The sequence below is a fragment of the Ictalurus punctatus genome, chromosome 19 (genome assembly GCF_001660625.3).
Source record: "Ictalurus punctatus breed USDA103 chromosome 19, Coco_2.0, whole genome shotgun sequence".
Taxonomy (NCBI): Eukaryota; Metazoa; Chordata; class Actinopteri; order Siluriformes; family Ictaluridae; genus Ictalurus; species Ictalurus punctatus.
The window spans coordinates 12075817-12096588 of record NC_030434.2 but is presented as its reverse complement, the minus strand read 5'-3'; the positions used below and the strand labels follow the sequence as shown (position 1 = coordinate 12096588).

The following is a 20772-nucleotide window of genomic DNA, read 5'->3' as shown; positions in this document are numbered from 1 at the left end:
GGAAGTGGTCTAACCTCAGACATAAGTAATATACAATCTTACCTCAGACTTAATAGAAATGATCAAACTACGGCAGCAATGTATACTTCTCCACACAAACACCTAACAGCTCTTAATAATAATAATAATAATAATAATAATAATAATAATAATAATAATAATAAAGCACATTCATTTATTTTGTTTATATTTATATCAGTTTAATATTGCATTTAAAAAGGTTTTCACATAAAATTGTCTTTATTTTCTCTTTGTAGTTTAACGCTTTATGCATTCTACAAATTGGTTTTCAAAAGCGTTATTTAAAATACAGTGTGTTATTATTATTACCATATTTCCCCAAAGGTAAGATGCCTTTTTTCCCCCCTCCAGCAGGTGCAGAGAAGAAATATTTTAGATTTGCATTCACCAAGGTTGTGCGCTTAAGTTTAATAAAAACATAAATACAACCAACACATGATGTCAACTTTGCTAAAGAAACTTTGCTAAGTTTGGTACGTAGTTATTGATTATAGGAGGAGCTAGGTTCAAATAACTGCTTGTCACTAAGTCGTCAAGCTTAAATTTGGTATACTGCATCTATGTGCTAATATATGTAGAATTCTAACGACCTGATTAGTTTATAAAAAATAAAATAAAAATAAACTTTAAAAAATGGCAACCATTAGCATTATCAGATTTTAGCAGAAATTTGACAGGGATAAGAGATCAATGTTATGTTAATGTTCATTACACTCTTACATGCACATTACACTTGGGCGGCTGTGGCTCAATTGGTAGAGCGGGTTATCCACTAATCGTAGGGTTGGTGGTTCGATTCTCAATGTGACTCCACATGCCGAAGTCTCCTTGCTCAAGACACTGATCCCCAAGTTGCTCCTGATGGCAAGTTAGCACCTTGCATGGCAGTTCTGCTACCATTGGTGTGTGTGTGTGTGAGTATGAATGGGAACCAGTGTAACGCACTTTGTAGAACCGCTAACCAGTTAAAAAGGCACCATATAAGTGCAGACCATTTACTTGAGCGGTATGCTCATTCAGGCACCCTGTATAACCATATGCAACGTCACCCGCAACGGTCACCGAAAGCCATAAAACATGCCTTTAAGAACATTTCGCACCCGCCCACTCAGATTTAAGATAATTTGCATGATATGCAAATTCAATTTTTGCTAACTAGTCCTAGAATTTTTGGTGAATCTTCAATAGTCAGTACAGTCAAACCCGCAATGGTTATCAAGAACAGGAAAACATGATGCATGTTGAGATTTGTAAAGAATATGGCCACCACATGACAATCTATTTTCAGGTTTGGAGTTAAATTGACTCAGTCGGCTGTAAAGCGAGGGTCACACTATACTTTCAGCATGCAGAATTTCTTTGGACACTGCCACAAATATGGCCAGCAACCGGATACGGCATCACACACCAACGTTAAAATATACCATCTGTTCCTGTATGCAGCAACATCGCAATCTAGGCAACCTCTGTTTTGATGCTGATTTTATATTCTATTAAAGCCGTGTCGTTTAAAATGGGCGACGTGTCGATCTTCTATAGGTCACACATCTTCATGTTACACGAGTTTACCAAACTTGAACTTTGGAATGCAGCAAAATGCGAAAGTTCTTCATCTCTGGCATTCGCATGTGTATGAATGAAACTCAATGGTAGGAAAAGTGTAGCTTGACCGCCCTTAACCCGTGATTGATGAACATGGAACGAGACGGAATTTGAAAGGCATGTTTAAGACAGGAATCGTAAGTCGGGTTGGATTTGGAACTGGATTTCTCATGATGATTGAATTACTTAAAAACATGGCCAACCATCATCAGCCAATCAACAGACATTTAATGGGTTAGCATTGAGCGGTATGCTCATCAATCACCTCTTTAGTGTTCTATGGCAAGAACGGGACGATGGAGGGGAGTCACTTGTGAAGAGTGCTTGGACCCCACAGATCACCACTTGTGGCTCTATTTATTATTATTATTATTATCACTACAACAAACAACACTCAGACAACATGATTTGATTGATGAACCCCTTGGAGGGTTTCTTTTATTAGACAAAGTCATTTTTGATCGCCACGTTGCATTTAGTAGTTTAAACAAACAAACAAAACAAAGAAACAAATTAATCTTCCTGTTTGAATAATCACAACTAAAACTCTGTATCAAAATGCACTGTCCTTTAACAATATATACACACACTCAGGCCTGTAGTAGCACTAATGATTGATGGGTGGGTGGGAATACACGAGTCAGCCTGAGAGTTGTGCTTAGTAGATTCCACATGAAGTATATTTTATATATACACATATAATCAGCATGAATATTATGCATTTTTAGTGTTTAAGTTTGTGTAAAGAAATGATGTCGATTTGATATAAAATGGAAATGTGATGTACACTGTATAAAAAAAAAAAAAAGTGTTATAGTAGTCTGTTTGGTGAGGTGCTGTAATACAGATGTGCAACAGATAAAAGACACTTCATAATAAGTTAATATCCAGTGAGAAGGCTAGATGGAGAATACAGCACAGGCTCTGTTCCATTCAAACTGTACCCTTCTGTACTTCTAAACTCTTCAAGCCGGTGATTCCCCGTAGTACTCAATGATCGTTACAAAAAATCAAAGAAAATAAACTTTTATGCAGTGCAGTAAAACGTTAGTGTTAGCAGAAGGAATATGTGGACCAGCTGAAGAGTGTATACATCGCAGTACACATTCTTTACTTACATCCAGTATATTTACTATCACTCTTTTTGTTTTTTTAAATTTATTTATAGAAAAGCCAGAAAAGTTGTTAGCAGTTCCAGACTGTAGGTCACTAGCAGCCAGGCTAATGCAGTGGAATTTACTGAAAAGAAAAAAAAAAAAAAAAAAAATTTAAAATTGCACAAAAAAAGAGCAATTCCACAAATAAAACTAAACCATTTTGCATGAAGTACATGGATCTTAGAAACTGCAGAATCGTACACAAATTCTCACCAGCACTTTTTCTGCAGTACTCTGCAAGGTTCATAATCTCTACATTTATTACTGAAGTAAGCTGCAGTATCTGCATTTTCCGGAATGAAAGACGCGCTGGACAGAAGCCACTCGGCCTGCTTAACGGGGCACGACGACAACTTTTTTTTAAAAAAAGTGTGTGTGTGTTGAAATCTTCATTTATTTACACTACATAACGTCGTCCACTTGAACTAATCGAAAGGATATTTTTCACAGGTGTGTTTCGTTTCCACTTTTCTGAAGCAGTAATCTGTTACTGACTTTTTCAGGAGAGTAAAATCTGATGTTCTTCTTGCATGATGGAAAACGTGAACATGTTCATAGTTAGAATAAATTGTCAAACACTAACACAGGAGTGTTGGATATGTGTTTCTTACTGATTTTGATTGCTCTGGCTACAGCACTACCATTGAAAAAAGAAAAAAAAAAAAAAAAGGAAACTGCACTCCTTGTTAGTTATACATAAACTCTGAGTTGCCAGTTTATTAGGTACAACTAAAAAATGTTTCCATCTAGCATCTTAAAGCATTCTTTGGTGCGTTCCTTTAAAGGGTCTATGTAGAACCCTGCAACGGGAAAGTTTCCCTTTCAGAACACGTTCCAAGAGTAGAGCTTATAAAAGTTAGGGTACATTTCATTTCTCTGAACAAGGTGTACACTCTCTCTACCCCATGTATTATTAAACCCAGGATAAATGGCCAGTGAGTATAGGTAGAAGTAGAGGTGTGCATCGTGAGTGGGATCCTCCAGGACCCTGGGTTGCAACCAAAATGGTTGGGAATGGAAAGTTTTTTCTTCCTTGCATGCTGTCAGATATAAAGCTGTAGGACAAAGAAAGACCATGTTCATTAACATGTTAGAGTACTAACAACAACTAAATTAATGATTGAGAAAGTATGTCCTGCAGGTGTAAAGAATAATAATGGGATTGGGATTTAAAAAAAAAAAAAAAAAAAAAAAAACACCTCTACCGACAAGTACCTAATAAACTGGCAGCCTATGTATATTGACTAAATAAAGCTAAACGAATGAGTTATATATAAAGATATTGCTTTTTGCACAGATGATGATGATAGTGTTTTCATGCTGTTATTTCTCTTCCAAAGCAGCTTTTGTGACAAAAACATCTCTAACCTGAGTGTACATTGAACATTTCTGCTTTTCTAATCCTGACCTGATCTCACCATGGAAAGATTTGTGCAAAGTGCGATAAGCTGGATGCTCCATCTGCGCTGAGGCTCATTATAGGGTTTTACCACGAGGTGGAAGGATGACGGAATTCAGGATCCAACTTATCATCAAACTCTGTAGACTGACAGTTATACCGTACACCTCTCCTGAACCTCTCAGAAATCTCAGAACGTTTTGTGCAAAAAAAATAATACAAAAACAAAATATTTATAAGAGGGACTTTTTTTTTTGTTGTTCGAATCTTAGCTTATTCTTTTCATATTCACAACCTTATATAATCACCCGAGCTCAAAAATGTGTATTCCTTATATACATATAAAGATTTTATGTACGGAAAACTAAGTATGGAAAAACAATTTTTTTTTTTCGTGTTTTCTTTTCTCTCCAATTCATGCTATTGACAAGCATGGATAAATATGTGTGGAAAAAAAACTTTCTGTACAATGTAAAAAATATGCTGCTGTTAAGTATTAGGATATTTAAGGAAAGAAGAAAAAGAAGAAAATAAATCTTTAGTCGGTCCTTGATGCTTGATCAGTATAAACACCTGGATCTGGTGGGTCCTGCCATATCGGTTCAGTAAAGACGCTGAGGACAGAGTCTCACAACGAGTAAACAAACCAAACACTAAACAAACCAAACAAACAGATCTCTCTCTCACACACAAACACTTTTCAAGATAACCAGCAATTATACTTTCCATCCATCACTGATTCTCAATAACACGCTCACTTTTTTACTCCATATTTCTTAATCACACTCTTTAAGTCCATATCTTAATCTCTCTCACTCACTCTAACCATACTTCTCTCGCTCTTTTGGTCCACATCTCAACTTCTCTCTCACCATTTCACATCCTGTCTCACTCTTTCTTTCTGTCTCTCTCGCTCTCAGAGCAGCATGGACTCCTGCATGGCGAAGGCCTCTTGTCGGTAATGAGGTCTTCCGAACACCGTATTCGTCTGTTTCCTGCCGGTCACAGCTCTGTAGTGTATAACGCCGTCTGTGACTGGCACTGGTGGGAAGCTGAACTCCTGACTGGGGTGCAGAGGTGAGAGCTGGGCTTTCTGAAAGCTTGATGAGCGGGGTAACCCACCCGGAGTGCGCAGGGGTGCCACATCCACGTCCATCTCACCGTGCCAGCCTTGGCCTTGCCACTGCCTCTCATATCGCTGATCTACATGACCAGTAGGCTGCCTCAGGAAATACCCGCTTTCAACAAGGTTGTCCATCTGGCCTGCAAGATCTGCATTTATTGGTTGGCGCCGGTATGTGGTGTAGTTGTAGTTATTCATCAGTGATTTTTCTGGTGAGCGATTTGGGGGTGTGGAGCGTACTGTAGTACCATAAGCCCGCTCATCATATATCACTCCATAGGCTCTGTTCTCGGGCTGCATTTTGGGTGGATAGGGGGAATAAAGAGGTGTCATGCCTGGTGTGTAGTGTAAAGGTTGGTGAGGGTCGGCCATCAGGTGTACGGGTGTATTTTTAGGGATTCTGAAAGTTGGAGCAGTGATACCACCACTAGGGGGCCTTGTAGGGCTTCCTTGTCTAACAGATGGTCCCATGTACTCATGAGAAGGTTCTGAAACTTGCGTGATACCTGAAATGTCTGCAACATCTCCATCGGACTCTGGAACGTTGTCGTACTGTGAGGCGTTAGAGCCACGGTTTGCGCCGGGCACGAAACCTCGGGAGCGAGGTTGATGATGATGGGGCAGTACGCTGGCCACTGACATGGCAGGAGAAGAGGTTACCGTGCTACTGACGATCGTGCGGCTGTCCATCATGGCCGCCAGCCTGCCCTCAGATGGTTTTACCCAGCGTGGCCCAATGTCTCTCCGCCCACTGGGACCTACATCCAAGTTCTGACTCGATGACACGTGCGGTTTTCCACTCTCAGAGGGCCTGGCTTCTTTGGCCCCCTCCCCTTTCTCTATCTTTTGTGATGTTTTATCCGCCAAGTCTTTTTTCTCTCTGTTTTCCGAAACGGTTGTTTCCGTGGCTGTGCTCGGAGAGGGCAGAGCCTCCATCCGCCCATTAGCGATGTGATTGGCTTTCTTTGGCACCAATCCCTCAGGCTCTGGTGGAAGCTGGCCCAGTGGCTTTGTAGGAAACTCCTCGTCTTTACCTATACAGAAGAACATACAAAAGCTAATCAGAGCGCAAAAAAAAATGACAAAATATCATATGTACTTCAACCTTTGAATGAATATTCTAGCATTTTTCAACCTACTCTCTATTCAACGTGCCTGTAGTGTGTGTAGTAAAAAAAACCTGTTTACTCAAACGCATGCTATGACTGATCCACAAGGAGACAAACAAGAAAAAATGTCTTACCAAAGCTGCTTTTGAATAGTTTTTTGTGTAGACCAATACAATGTAAACGTTCAATATAAAATAAATATAAAAATATAAAAAATAAAATGTCTAAAGCACCATCAGACTGTTCACTGTGAAAAAAAATCAGCACATTTCTGAAATGGTGAATTAGAAAAACTCACACCTCAATTTACAATTACTTTTGACTGAAGAATTTTTAAACTCATCGACTAAAAATGCTTCACATAAACGTTTATTGATTCCCCAACAATTGAATATAGACTAGCATTATAACTGAGCTTGGAATAAACAGGTTTTACATGATCTACATCAGGCATCACACTACAGATGCACTATACTGGAGAGGGAGGTGACGATTAGGTTGAAAAACGCTGGAGTATTTGAAGAGTTTCAATCCAAAAAAGTTGAATCGTCATTTTATGAGATTTTTGTCGTGAAAATTAGGAAACCTGTGCAAGTACTTTCTTTACATTTATTTCAACTAATTTAAGCACAGGCACGTAAATGTATTCAATATATATTAATAACACTTTTCTTAAAAATCTGTTTATTTATTTCCATCAGAAACAACAAAATTGAGTATCTATTGAATTTTAATAACAAAATTAAACATTAAAAATGAATAACTAATATTAACGGATAGCAACACCAGAATCGGCAAAAGAAGCTGGCATAAAAATGTGAACCATTACGCCACAAAATAATCAAATTATTATCTTAATGCTTTTAAAATGCCAACAGCTTTCTGAGGGAAACAAATGTAACATTGAAAATGATTAGATTTACATTCAGTGCTGAGGTAATGTTTATGTGTTTGCACTTTCAAATTGCCACTGGTGTGACCCTTTTGGCACTTTAAGTTACAGGCTGCCCTTAAAATGTCCGCCTACATAAAATATCTTTAACAGAGAACACATTTTTTGCAAAGAAACTCCTCTATCAATTGTGTAAACAAAACATACGCATTTACCTGTAATGTGCTCGTGTATAATTGCTACATATGAGCTAACTGATATAAACACACAGTGAAGATTAGGTGTATAATGCATTTTGGAAACCAACCTTAATTCTTAAAATCACACACAGCTCTGCAAAAAACAATACTCTTAAACTAATAAATAAACCAACAGTGAAGTGTAAGCAGTCATGCAACGGGACATCCTTCAGAGAATCAAAATCAAAATAAAAAAATAAAAAGTTAGTATCCACATTCACTGTGAGGGGGGGAAAAAAAGTCAAGCGACAGCTCTCACCACATCAAATACAAGACTCGGGAACAAACATTGATCTAAATCATGTGAGGCCCAGTTAGAACACAGCAGGATGTGTAGAGAAGTGCTTCTCGTGAGCATACAGGTGACACACGGCAGGTACACAATATTCATGTGTGGAACAGTAACAGGTAAAACAGACACGCACATGGATGGTCATGTTGACACTGAGGCCTGTGTTGAGACGACTGGACCTAATCAAAGTAGGATGCTTTATCATTAACTAATACGACTCTTTCCTCAGTTGACACTTTTTTTTTTTTTTTTTTTTTTTTTTAAAGCATTTAAAACTGAGAGAACTCTATGTTTGTCTGTGAGAAATTCCCTCCAAGCAGTCATGCAAGTACACCTCTCAGTTCTGATATGTAAACTCTAATACTGACTCGGTTAGAAAGGCTCCTCCATTGCTTTCGCCACAGAATGACTGTCATGCTTTTATCAAGTTGCTGGGCAGCAACATGCCAATAGTGAAACAGATAGACAGTGAGGGGAAACACATAAGCAGACCCTCTTCTGTTATTTATTACACTCCAATTGCATATATTCCCTTCAAACGTAAACACAATGTTTTTTGACTTCGTACTTGTAAATGAGAACAAACAGTGGTGCTTGAAAGTTTGACAATCCTTTAGAAATTTTGGCATTTTTGCATAAATATGACCTAAAACAACATCAGATGTTCACACAAGTCTTAAAAATAGATAAACAGAACCCAATTAAACAAATGAGACAAACATATTATACTTGGTCATTTATTTATTGATGAAAATGATGCAATATTACATATCTATGAGTGGCAAAAGTATGTGAACCTTTGCATTCAGTATCTGATGTGACCCCCTTGTGCAGCAATAACTGCAACTAAACGCTTGCTTCAGATCCTTCCACAATATTTCCTTTGGATTAAAGTCAGGACTTTGAACTGGCCATTCCAAAACATTAACTTTATTCTTCTTTAACCATTCTTTGGTAGAACGACTAGTGTATTTAGGGTTGTTGTCTTGCTGCATGACCCACTTTCTCTTGAGATTAAGTTCATGGACAGATGTCCTGAAATTTTCCTTAATATTTCAGTGGTATAATTCAGAATTCAGTGTTTCATCGAAGATGGCCAGTTCTGGCCAAATATGCAGCAAAACAGGCTCAAACAATGATACTACCACCACCACCACCATGTTTCACAGATGGGAAAAGGTTCTTATGCTGGAATGCAGTGTGTTCTTTTCTCCAAACATAATGCTTCTCATTTAAACCACAAAGGTTTGTTTTGGTCTCATCCATCCATGAAATATTTTTCCAACAGCCTTCTGGATTGTCCACGTGATCTTTAGCAAACTGCAGAAGGGCAGCAATGCTCTTTTTGGAGAGCAGTGGTTTTCTCCTTTCAACCCTGCCATGCACACCAGTGTTGTTCAGTGTTCTCCTGATGGTGGAGTCATGAACATTAACATTAGCCAATGTGAGAGAGGCCTTTAGTTGCTTAGAAGTTACCCTGGGTTCCTTTGTAACCTGGCGGACGATTACATGTCTTGCTCTTGGAGTGATCTTTGTTGATAGATCACTCTTGGGGAGGGTAACAGTTTTCTTGAATTTCCTCCATTTGTACACAATTTGTCTGACTGTGGATTGGTGGAGTCCAAACTCTTTAGAGATGATTTGGTAACATTTTCCAGCCTGATGAACATCAACAACTCTTTTTCTGAGGTCCTCCTTTGTTCGTGCCATGATACACTTCCACAAACATGCGTTGTGAAGCCTTTGATAGCTCTCTGTTCTTTAAATAAAACTCACACCTGATTGTCACACCTGACTGTAATTTCACCTACAGTGAGGGAAAGAAGTATTTGATCCCCTGCTGATTTTTTACGTTTGCCCACTGACAAAGAAATGATCAGTCTATAATTTTAATGGTAGGTTTATTTGAACAGTGAGAGACAGAATAACAACAAGAAAATCCAGAAAAACGCATGTCAAAAATGTTATAAATTGATTTGCATTTTAATGAGGGAAATAAGTATTTGACCCCCTCTCAATCAGAAAGATTTCTGGCTCCCAGGTGTCTTTTATACAGGTAACGAGCTGAGATTAGGAGCACACTCTGAAAGGGAGTGCTCCTAGTCTCAGCTTGTTACCTGTATAAAAGACACCTGTCCAGAGAAGCAATCAATCAATCAGATTCCAAACTCTCCACCATGGCCAAGACCAAAGAGCTCTCCAAGGATGTCAGGGACAAGATTGTAGACCTACACAAGTCTGGAATGGGCTACAAGACCATTGCCAAGCACCTTGGTGAGTAGGTGACAACAGTTGGTGCGATTATTCGCAAATGGAAGAAACACAAAAGAACTGTCAATCTCCCTCGGCCTGGGGCTCCGTGCAAGATCTCACCTCGTGGAGTTGCAATGATCATGAGAACAGTGAGGAATCAGGCCAGAACTACACGGGAGGATCTTGTCAATGATCTCAAGGCAGCTGGGACCATAGTCACCAAGAAAACAATTGGTAACACACTGCGCCGTGAAGGACTGAAATCCTGCAGCACCCGCAAGGTCCCTCTGCTCAAGAAAGCACATATACATGCCCGTCTGAAGTTTGCCAATGAACATCTGAATGATTCAGAGGACAACTGGGTGAAAGTGTTGTGGTCACATGAGACCAAAATGGAGCTCTTTGGCATCAACTCAACTCGCCGTGTTTGGAGGAGGAGGAATGCTGCCTATGACCCCAAGAACACCATCCCCACCGTCAAACATGGAGGTGGAAACATTATGCTTTGGGGTGTTTTTCTGCTAAGGGGACAGGACAATTTCACCGCATCAAAGGGACGATGGACGGGGCCATGTACCGTCAAATCTTGGGTGAGAACCTCCTTCCCTCAGCCAGGGCATTGAAAATGGGTCGAGGATGGGTATTCCAGCATGACAATGACCCAAAACACACGGCCTAGGCAACAAAGGAGTGGCTCAAGAAGAAGCACATTAAGGTCCTGGAGTGGCCTAGCCAGTCTCCAGACCTTAATCCCATCGAAAATCTGTGGAGGGAGCTGAAGGTTCGAGTTGCCAAACATCAGCCTCGAAACCTTAATGACTTGGAGAAGATCTGCAAAGAAGAGTGGGACAAAATCCCTCCTGAGATGTGTGCAAACCTGGTGGCCAACTACAAGAAACGTCTGACCTCTGTGATTGCCAACAAGGGTTTTGCCAACAAGTACTAAGTCATGTTTTGCAGAGGGGTCAAATACATATTTCCCTCATTAAAATGCAAATCAATTTATAACATTTTTGACATGCGTTTTTCTGGATTTTTTTGTTGTTATTCTGTCTCTCACTGTTCAAATAAATCTACCATTAAAATTATAGACTGATCATTTCTTTGTCAGTGGGCAAATGTACAAAATCAGCAGGGGATCAAATACTTTTTTCCCTCACTGTATCTGCTAATCCAAGACGTTCACATACTTTTGCCACTCACAGATCTGTAATATTGGATCATTTTCCTCAATAAATAAATGACCAAGTATGATATTTTTTGTCTCATTTGTTTAATTGGGTTCTCTTTGTCTACTTTTAGGACTTGTGTTAAAATCTGATGTTTTAGGTCATATTTATGCAGAAATATAGAAATTTCTACTTTCAAGCACCACTGTGAAAGTACATATCTATAAGGTTAGACAAAGATACACTATAGGGCCAAAAGCATGTGGACACCTGACCAACACACCTACAGTGCCCTCCACTAATATTGGCACCCTTGGTATATATGCACAAAGAAGGCTGTGAAAATTTGTCTTTCTAGTTGAACCTTTTGATCTTTTATTAAAAAGAATTCACAAAAATATTCTGTTCTCATAGATATCAAACAATTACAAACAAATCACAGGTTTATCCAAAATAATCTTTTTTAAATATGGATGTGCAACAATTATTGACACCCCTATGAATTCATATGAGAAAAATATTTGAAGTATATTCCCACTGATATTTTACATTTATTTAGTACACTTGGGTGAACAATAACAGGAAATTGTTCAACCATGACTTCCTGTTTCACAGGGGTATAAATATGAGGTAACACGTAGGCCAAATTCCCTTAATCATTCATAACATTGGGTAAGACCAAGGAATGTAGTCATGGTTTACCATATTAGTCACCAATATTAGTGGAGGGCACTGTACATGAGCTTGTTGGACATCCCATTCCAAATCCCATAAATAGGTATGTGTTCCCCCTTTTGTGGCTATAACAGCCTCCAGTCTTCTACAAAGACTTTGTACAGAAGTTTGGAGTGTGTCTGTGGGAAGTGGAATGTGCATTTGAACGGTATAAACTCTTTTTCTCTACATTTTAGGTTTTACTGTCTCTCTGTTAATATTGTGTAATATATTGTAAAACATTTTTTAACATTATTTTTTTATTATTATTATTATTATTATTATTATTATTATCCACCTCTAGTAGCGATTATTTAGGATATTACTGTCCTGGTAAGTCTTTGAATAGATTTTATTTTTAGTGTACGACAGATTGAGCGCCTCCCCATAGAGCTACCCAGGAGACAAGCCATTATACTGTCAGGTGATGGTATGCGGTCTAAAATAGTGAGAGTGCATATATGCGCACACACACACACACACTCTTACTAATTACCTACCTTCATCTGTCCTCACCTCATCAAATACCCTGATTCTAAAGATCTTTTCCTGCTTAGAAAATGTCTGCTTTAAAAACACTCTTCAACCACACAGCGGAGTGTTCGTGAAACATTTCTGGGGTTTTCAGGGGACAAAAATGTCACATAAAAAAAGAGTAACACATACAGAGGTTTTGTTATTGACAAAAGGAAAGACATGTGTATGAGCATGAGTGTGTGTGTTCATTTCGGAGGGTGCAGAGGGCAAGGCGTGGGACACACAGGAACATGATTGACAGACAGACACCGTTGCCCACCGGTTATGTTTGATGGAGGGGGTTTTGTCCCCTTTCCCAACTGCACTATTGTTGACTGGAGCCGAGTTCAGTTCAGAGGGAGAGAACGAGAAGATCAAGAGTCAGACAGATTAGATAAGATTGAGAAGTTTAGACAAGAAGATCAGATTAAAAAAAAAAAATGCATCGAAGAGACGATTAGATGAGAAAAAACAACAGGGTGGTTCCATGAGAAGATCAGATTAGAAGAAAAATAGATAAGAATAACAAAAAGTCTTTCAGTATGATAATTTGACAAGGGGGAGAAAAAGTAGATAAAACAAGAATGAGATTAGACCAGATGTTGAAAATTAAATTAGAAGATTAGACAAATAATGCACTGTAGCAGTCACACACACACACACACACACACACACACACACACACACACACACATATATATATATATATATATATATATATATATATATATATATGTTTGTGTGTGAACACAAGTATATGTGAAGAATGAGACTCTCAAATCAATACTACACAATATATTAATATCGCTCGAAAGTTATATTGTCTAAATAGTGAGTAGAAAACAAATCCTGTTGTGTGTGTGTGTGTGTGTGTGTGTGTGTGTGTGTGTGTGTGTGTGTGTGTGTGTGTGTGTATGTGTGAAATGCCAGTGGTTAAATAACGTAAAGGGACATTCAATAACATCTCATAATAATTACTGTAAGCTTGTAAAGCACTCTTGGCACTACCAGATGTGAGCATGTGGGCCTTACCTGGAGGAGGAAGCTCTAGTTTGGTGCGTCTGAGTTCAGCCATGGAACTCTGGAGCTGCTCGATTACATAGTCATCATCGAAGAAGAAATCCTTCGAGAGAGTAACTTGGAGGAACTCCACAAGGTCCTCCATGGAGAACTTCATCAGGGTCTCTGGATACAAACACATATATACTCTTGTATTCTGTACTTGTGGTGACCACTTGTTCACAGAAGGTCAATTTCACAAACACAAGGGGCTCCATTACTTTTGTGGAGCTTGAGGATGGTGTAGGACATCGCAGACAGAACTCGCTCTCCCTCTAGAATGTAGATGTCCCATATCCTGAGGGTTAATGTGAAAGGGGTCTGTCAAACAGAAAGGAAAACACACACACACACACACACACACACACACACACACACACACACACACACTTAAAGTAGGGCAAAGAGACAAATTACATGTGCTCTATCTATGTGGAAGGAGGTGATTTCATCTGTTAAATGTCATTGGGCTACTTCTCCATTCAATGTCCTTATTAATTATTTATAAGCATCAGCTGCTGTACAGAAGCCCCTAAATGTGTTGCAGGGGCGGAGCCACATTATTTAACATTGTTAGGGGTATGCTCATATATTGGCATGTACCGTGAAAACGGAATGTAAAATAGTTCTTCTCTTAATGTTATACTTGTATAATGATGCCACAAAAAAGTTTCTTCCTAATGCAGCCCTTCCTCTCTCGATCTCTTTCTGTCTCTCTCTATACCCTGCTGTCTCTTTGTCTCAAAGTGTCTCTCTTCCTGCCCTCTCTATTTGTTTGTCTGGCTATATCTCTCACAGTCTCCACCTTTTAGTCCTTGTGTGTCTCCCCATACTGTCCTTCTGTCTCCCTGTCCAGTTCGATGTGTCTCTCTGTCCATGACAATATCCCTCTTTGTCTATCTCTTTGTCTGTAACTAAAACTCGTAACTCGGAATTTCCAAACTCTGACTAGTAAAAAAGAAAAGAAAATCAAACCCCAATAATACCAATATATAATAATAATAATAATAATAATAATAATAATATATATTATTATAATAATATAACATAGTGTAATATATAGGTGGCCGCCTAGTTCACCTATGCCTAGAAACAGCCCTGCCGCCAATTTCTGCTTGGCTTGAGAATGCAGTGTGTGCGAGTCTCTTACACGATCCAGAAAGCACTGAAAGAACCACTTCATGGTATAGAGACTGGTGAAAACCTCCTGGTTGTCCTGTAGAGCCAAACACACACAAACGCATTTATTACATATCACACTAAAGGAGCGTTTCTCAACTTCCTTCCATGTGACAATAAACCAGGTGACTTCGTTATGACAGTTTCTGACCTGCCCTACAATTCTCGACTCTCACACCTTCACCTATATTCCAGTCTTCACTTTCCATTCAACAGTGTTTACTGGACACATGGAAGGGGGGGGGGGGGGGGTTAACTCGGCTGCTACGTATTTTCCTGCGATCCGTTACGGGGTTACAATTACAGAAATAACAATAATCATATGAATAAATTCCACAATACACAATGAATATTTTTACTACAGTGGCAGTCACTGCACACCCACAGTATATTGTGTAAAAATGAAGCAGCATCACTACATGCATGGCTTACGCTGCTCACAAGAGGCTTGATAATTAGCTTAATTCGTACACACACGGTCCCCCTGAGACGACTGAGTTCCCATTTATTATTAATGCTTCCTTTCATCTCTTAACTCACCTATTAATTAATCATCCATCGACATTTAGCTCAGGGGGATGTTTTTTTCGAAATGATTCAAATAAGGAAAACTGATAAATAATTATGAATAAAAGTAACTCATGATTATCCACAGCAGTAACTGTACCAAGGTAACGAGCATGAACGCCTGCTGTGTTCGGAGACAGATGTAATGACTGCAGATTGTTTTACTGATCTGCTTTATTCTACCTTGTTTACTAATCTTTTCAGCATCTCCATAATAAGGTCAAATGTAAATAATACTGGGATTTCTGACTTGAAATCAAAAAGTGCTACACAATTAATAATTACACTGAAATTTTGATATTAATATGTTTGTTCTAATACGTTATCATTTCCATATTAACGGCTGATTCATACAGACGTATATGGAAGATGCTCCAGGTATATACAAAAAATGTATGTAATCGATGATATGGTGAAGTTTTCTGTGAGGAAGGAGTCTCCAGTGTTAATGCGTTGTAACAGTCGAAGATAAAGCTGTAACTTCAGGAAAGGGGGGCTTTGTGCTTTTATAACTTTATAACTGCTATAACGTAAATGATACCAGGAACTCATTTGTTTTGTGGACATTCCACAACATTAAATGTAACTACAGTGGTGGCTTGGCGGTTAATGCTCTGGGTTACTGGTCGGGGGTTCAAGCCCCGGTGCTGCCAAGCTGCCACTGTTGGGCCCTTGAGCAAGGCCCTTAACCCTCCCTGCTCCAGGGTCTGCTGTATCATGGCTGACTCTGACCCCAACTTCATAATATATGAAAAAAAGAATTTCACTGTGCTGTAATGTACATGTGACCAATAAAGACTCATTATCAAGTGACCGGCAGGTAATGCATGATGATTCTCACCTGTGCCTTATTATTCGAAATTTACTTGTGTGTCTTTTTGAGCCTTCAGGGCTCCCGTAACCGGTAATGTGAGAGAGAGAGACTGCGAGTCAGCTTTGAAGATCTTGCAACACACACACACACACGCCCTGAAGCATGAACTTGATCATGACGGAGTGAACGCCATGAGTTTTTGTTGTTCCTGTTGTGTTTTGAAGGTGCGATGAAACGTGCACGGTTTGAATAAACGTGAGCCCGGAGCCCAGAGTCTTCTTCCACACACTCCCACACCAGGGTTCTACACATCTATATTATGATGTTTTAGGAAACACTTCAACCATAAAATCCAGATTTAACATCAACATGTGTGTGTGTGTGTGTGTGTCTTACTAGATGTTGTTTAAGTTTAGGCATCATCTTCTTCAGGATCCGGTCATGGTGCTCTTGGAAGCGCAGCAGCTTTGGAAAACCTGGCACGAAAAATCCTGAACACACACACACACACAAAATTCAGTGCCATTATGTAATTTAGGATCAGTTCAACCTATAAAATGTATCACTTAACCCAAATGTAGCTGAACAGTCAGTACATGATGTGCTATTTGCTTCTTCTTTTCTGAGCTGTGAGCCCGAACTATTTATAATAGAAGTCTGTTTGATCTCGAATATTTTCAGTGTTAACTATTTGGACGTCGTAGCTCCAGGGATACAAGGATTTTTGTGCATTTACAATGCTTTGAGCAAGTATTCACCCCAGTTGGATGTTTTCCACATTTTGTACCGTTACAACCTGGAAATAAGATTGAAATAATTAGGACTATTTGTCATAAATCTATACAAAATAGCCCATTATAAGGCACTGGGTGGAAAATCTATATAGTTTGCATCATAATCCTATTCTAATATTGTGAAATCTGTCCAAAGATTTTTTTTTAAATTAATATTTGTTGTGTAAGTTGTTATAGCTGTGTATAATGTGTGTGTATCCGGTATAAATTGTTTGTGTAGAGAGAGGAGTGTGTACCGTGCATCGCGTGTGTCTGTCCAGATAGCAGCCTGACCAGAGCCCAGAATGCGTCCTCTTCATTCATATAGATCAGGAGGAGAGCGGTGATCTGGCTCATACCTTGACAATATCCCACCTCCTACACACACACACACACACACACACACACACACACACACACACACACACGCACACACACACACAACTACATTGTAGGGTATTTCCTTTAACAAATTTGTTTTTAATAAATAAGAGTTAACTTTAAAAAATCCAGGTTATGTACAGAGAGCTGTATTTTTAGTTCATCTCAACTACACCGAATACATCTGTTTCCTGAACTGTGCGAGATTTTCACTTGCTCTTAAGCTACAGTGATGTGAAAAAATATTTGCTGATTTCTTCTGTTTGTAGAAAAACTCAACACAGCAGTGAACCTTCCCAGAAGTGGCCGACCTTCCAAAATTCCTCCAAGAGCACAGCAATAAAGGTCACCGTTCATGACTCCACTATCAGAAAGTCACTGGGCAGACTGTGAAACACGGTGGCTCTTCTGAATTTTGCCAAAACACACCTTGATGATCCTCAAACCTTTTGGGAGAATGTTCTGTGGATTGATGAGTTGAAGGTTGAACTGTTTGGAAGACAGGAGTCCTGTTATATCTGGCGTAAACCAAACACAAAATTCAATAAAAAGAACATCATACCTACAGTGAAGCATGGTGGTGGCAGTGTGATGGTGTGGGGATGCTTTGCTGCTTCAGGGCCTGTGCAACTTGCAATAATTGAGAGAAACATGAATTCTGCTCTCTACCAGAAAATCCTAAAGGAGAATGCCTGGTTTTCAGTCCGTAAGTTGAAACTCAAGCGCAACTGGATTATGCAGAAAGACAATGATCCAAACATAGGAGTAAATCCTAGTCCTAGAAGTAAGTGAAAGACTGATCTCCAGTTATCGAAAGCGTTTGGTTGCAGTTATTGCTGCTAAAGGTGGCACAACCAGATTTTAAATTTAAGGGGGAAATTGTTTTTCACATGGGTGATAGGTTTTGGATAACTTTTTTGCTTCAATAATTTTTTTTTTTTAACCGTATTATGTGTTTACTCAGTTTGCCTTTGTTTTATGTTGCACTTCGTTTGAAGATCTAAAACTATTTAGTATGAGATATACACAAAAACAGAAGAAATCAAATACTTTTTTCACAGCACTCTACTTGCACCAGAAATGAACCCAAATGAGGTCTGGGACCTTCCAAAAATATGCAGCTCCAGAATTGTGTGCCAGTGGTGTTATATATTCTAATACAGCAGCTTGACATCATGCATAAATGCATCCTCTCACTGAATACAAGCTAATGAGCTTGCTTCATTACGGATGTGCAGCTCACCAACCATGCTTCAAAATAAACTGATGATTTACACTGAGACACCAAGACACAATCAGCAGGGAATTCAATAACCCTTCCTTGAAGAGATTAAAGAACCAGATCTATCTTTCTCTCTCTTGTACATGTTTGACAGACTGGGAAAACCTGTCAGGTGTCACTGTGGCTTAATTCTGGCAACGAGCCAAAAAGTGCAAACATACTTTGACACCTTAATTTTAAGAAATCGTGTGTGTGTGTGTGTGTGTGCGTGTGTGTGTGTGTGTGTGTGTGTGTGTGTGTGGATATCTATAAATATCCACACACACACATTTAATCCAGCCTAGGCTTCCTGCAATGATCAGACTGGGTAAGGAGCCATGGTGGTAAAAACAGTCAGTCTGTCTAAAGATATCTAAAACCTTGTTTGCTAAGTGGGATTTTCTAACTTGGTGAATGTCAGGCTTTGATCAAGCTGTTTGATTGCTGTGTGCTGTAGCAAAACAGACATAAGTCTAATCAATTCAGTTTGCAGTCAGATACCGGCTGTCTGAATTTCTAAACATGTTGCTGTGCTGAAACTTTCCTTGTAGAAAACTTCTACTTTGCATGTAGACTATGACTAGGTTTACAGGCATATCAACATTCCGACTTTAAACAGAAATTGGCAATACTCTAATTAGTACTGAGGCACGTGAACGCCACGATCCGATTAGCCAATACAAATTACTGTTTTAAACTGACTTTAAATTAAATTTGTTGCATGTAAACAACTCATTCAGAAAAGCCACTGAAAGGAGGTATATGCGCATGCTTATTCCGCAAGGAATTGTGGGTGCTGACAGATGCTTATCTGTAGGCTAGGTATTGAAGAATGGGAACTCGGGCATGCTTACAACAACCATGTATGTATATGCGAATATTCCGATTCCTGTAGGCATATAAACATCGTATTCGTAATATGGCTGCAACCCGAATGTAGATCTTAAACAGAACGTGATGTGCATGTAAACATAGTTGGTGCCTAAATTTCACCATGTGAAGCGTTTTCCCACATCACCACACATATATCTGTCACAGATCTCTCTCTCTTTCTCTCTCTCTCTAATATGTACTGTATATCTTTGAACTACATGTACATGAACAGCTCTGTTCACATACCCATCCTTCAGGCCTGTTTTGTGTATCTGAAGTAGAGACATTTAAAAAAAAAAATTCTGATTCACTGACAAACTTTTGATGTGAACATGTGTAATATTAACGGATCCAGATCTTGTTTTGCATGTGAACACAGGACATAAACTGTTGCCATCATGCCTCCGATGCCTTGCATAACATAGTAACAGAATATACATAAAGGCGGCTTGGCTACAATGAGGATGTCGTTAATCAGAAGTTGCTGTATAGTCAAATTTAAAAAAATAAAAATTTAAAATCTAAAAAGAGAATGGTGTATGTGCAAACTGGCAGATGTCCACTAGATGGCAGATCACTGTAGATGTCATACTGAAACACAAACCAGCTTGTCATTGTCATTCAAACTGCTCCAGACATCATGTCACATAGTGCTTGTCCCTAGGCAGGAGACAGACCATCATGAGGCATGCGAGGTAGCCATTTTGTGCTCACATACACAAAGAATTACATCAGATTAGTGTAGTTTCTCTCATTCTCTCTGTAACTGTATGTATACACTTATTAGCCGTCCATCCATCCATTTTCTGTTCCGCTTATCCTACACAGGGTTGCCAGGAGCCTGGAGACTATCCCAGAGGACTCAGGGCACAAGGTGGGGGACAGCCTGGATAGGATGGCAACCCATCACAAGGGCACAATCGCACGCCACTCACACACTACAGACAATTTGGAAATGCCAAATTTGTACCTGGAGGAAAATGTGTACCTGGAGGAAATCCCCAAAGCATGAGGAGAAGATGCAAACTCTGCGCATACAGGGCGGAGGAAGGGCTCGAACCCCCAAATCCTAGAGGAGTGACGCAAATGTGCTAACTACTAAGCCCCGCGCTCCTCTCATTAACCAGATTAATGCAATTCCATTTCAGAACAACAATCTTAATCTTGGCTTTAACTGAGACTCTGAGTCAAGTCAGTGAGTCAGTGATCTTGAGGATGGAGCAGATGTTGTACTGACTCACCCTGTTGTACATGGAGTACGCCGTGAGGACGTGGAACAGGTCCTGCTGCCTGTAAACACAAACACACAAGTGTTTCATTAATCAAACATGAGAAACCAGCCCAATTAGCACACACATCTAAATTGTTTGTTTGTTTGT

The 20772-nt window shown here is 39.3% G+C and overlaps 1 protein-coding gene across 6 annotated transcripts in view; it reads right to left on the bottom strand.

Moving 5' to 3' along the window:
- Positions 1–2030: 2030 nt before the first annotated feature.
- Positions 2031–20772, bottom strand: part of usp6nl (USP6 N-terminal like) — an 88835-nt gene continuing 70093 nt past the window's right edge. For 5 of the 6 annotated variants that reach the window (XM_017494069.3, XM_017494070.3, XM_017494066.3 and 2 more), the window contains 7 exons: positions 20635–20683; positions 17136–17256; positions 16502–16596; positions 14696–14761; positions 13767–13866; positions 13519–13671; positions 2031–6336 (listed from right to left, as the gene is read on the bottom strand). In XM_017494069.3, coding sequence (XP_017349558.1) covers positions 5096–6336; positions 13519–13671; positions 13767–13866; positions 14696–14761; positions 16502–16596; positions 17136–17256; positions 20635–20683 — 1825 coding nt within the window. In that variant the 3' untranslated portion in view covers positions 2031–5095. The remainder of the gene's footprint in view (positions 6337–13518; positions 13672–13766; positions 13867–14695; positions 14762–16501; positions 16597–17135; positions 17257–20634; positions 20684–20772) is intronic. The other variant, XM_017494067.3, reaches the window with a different exon arrangement.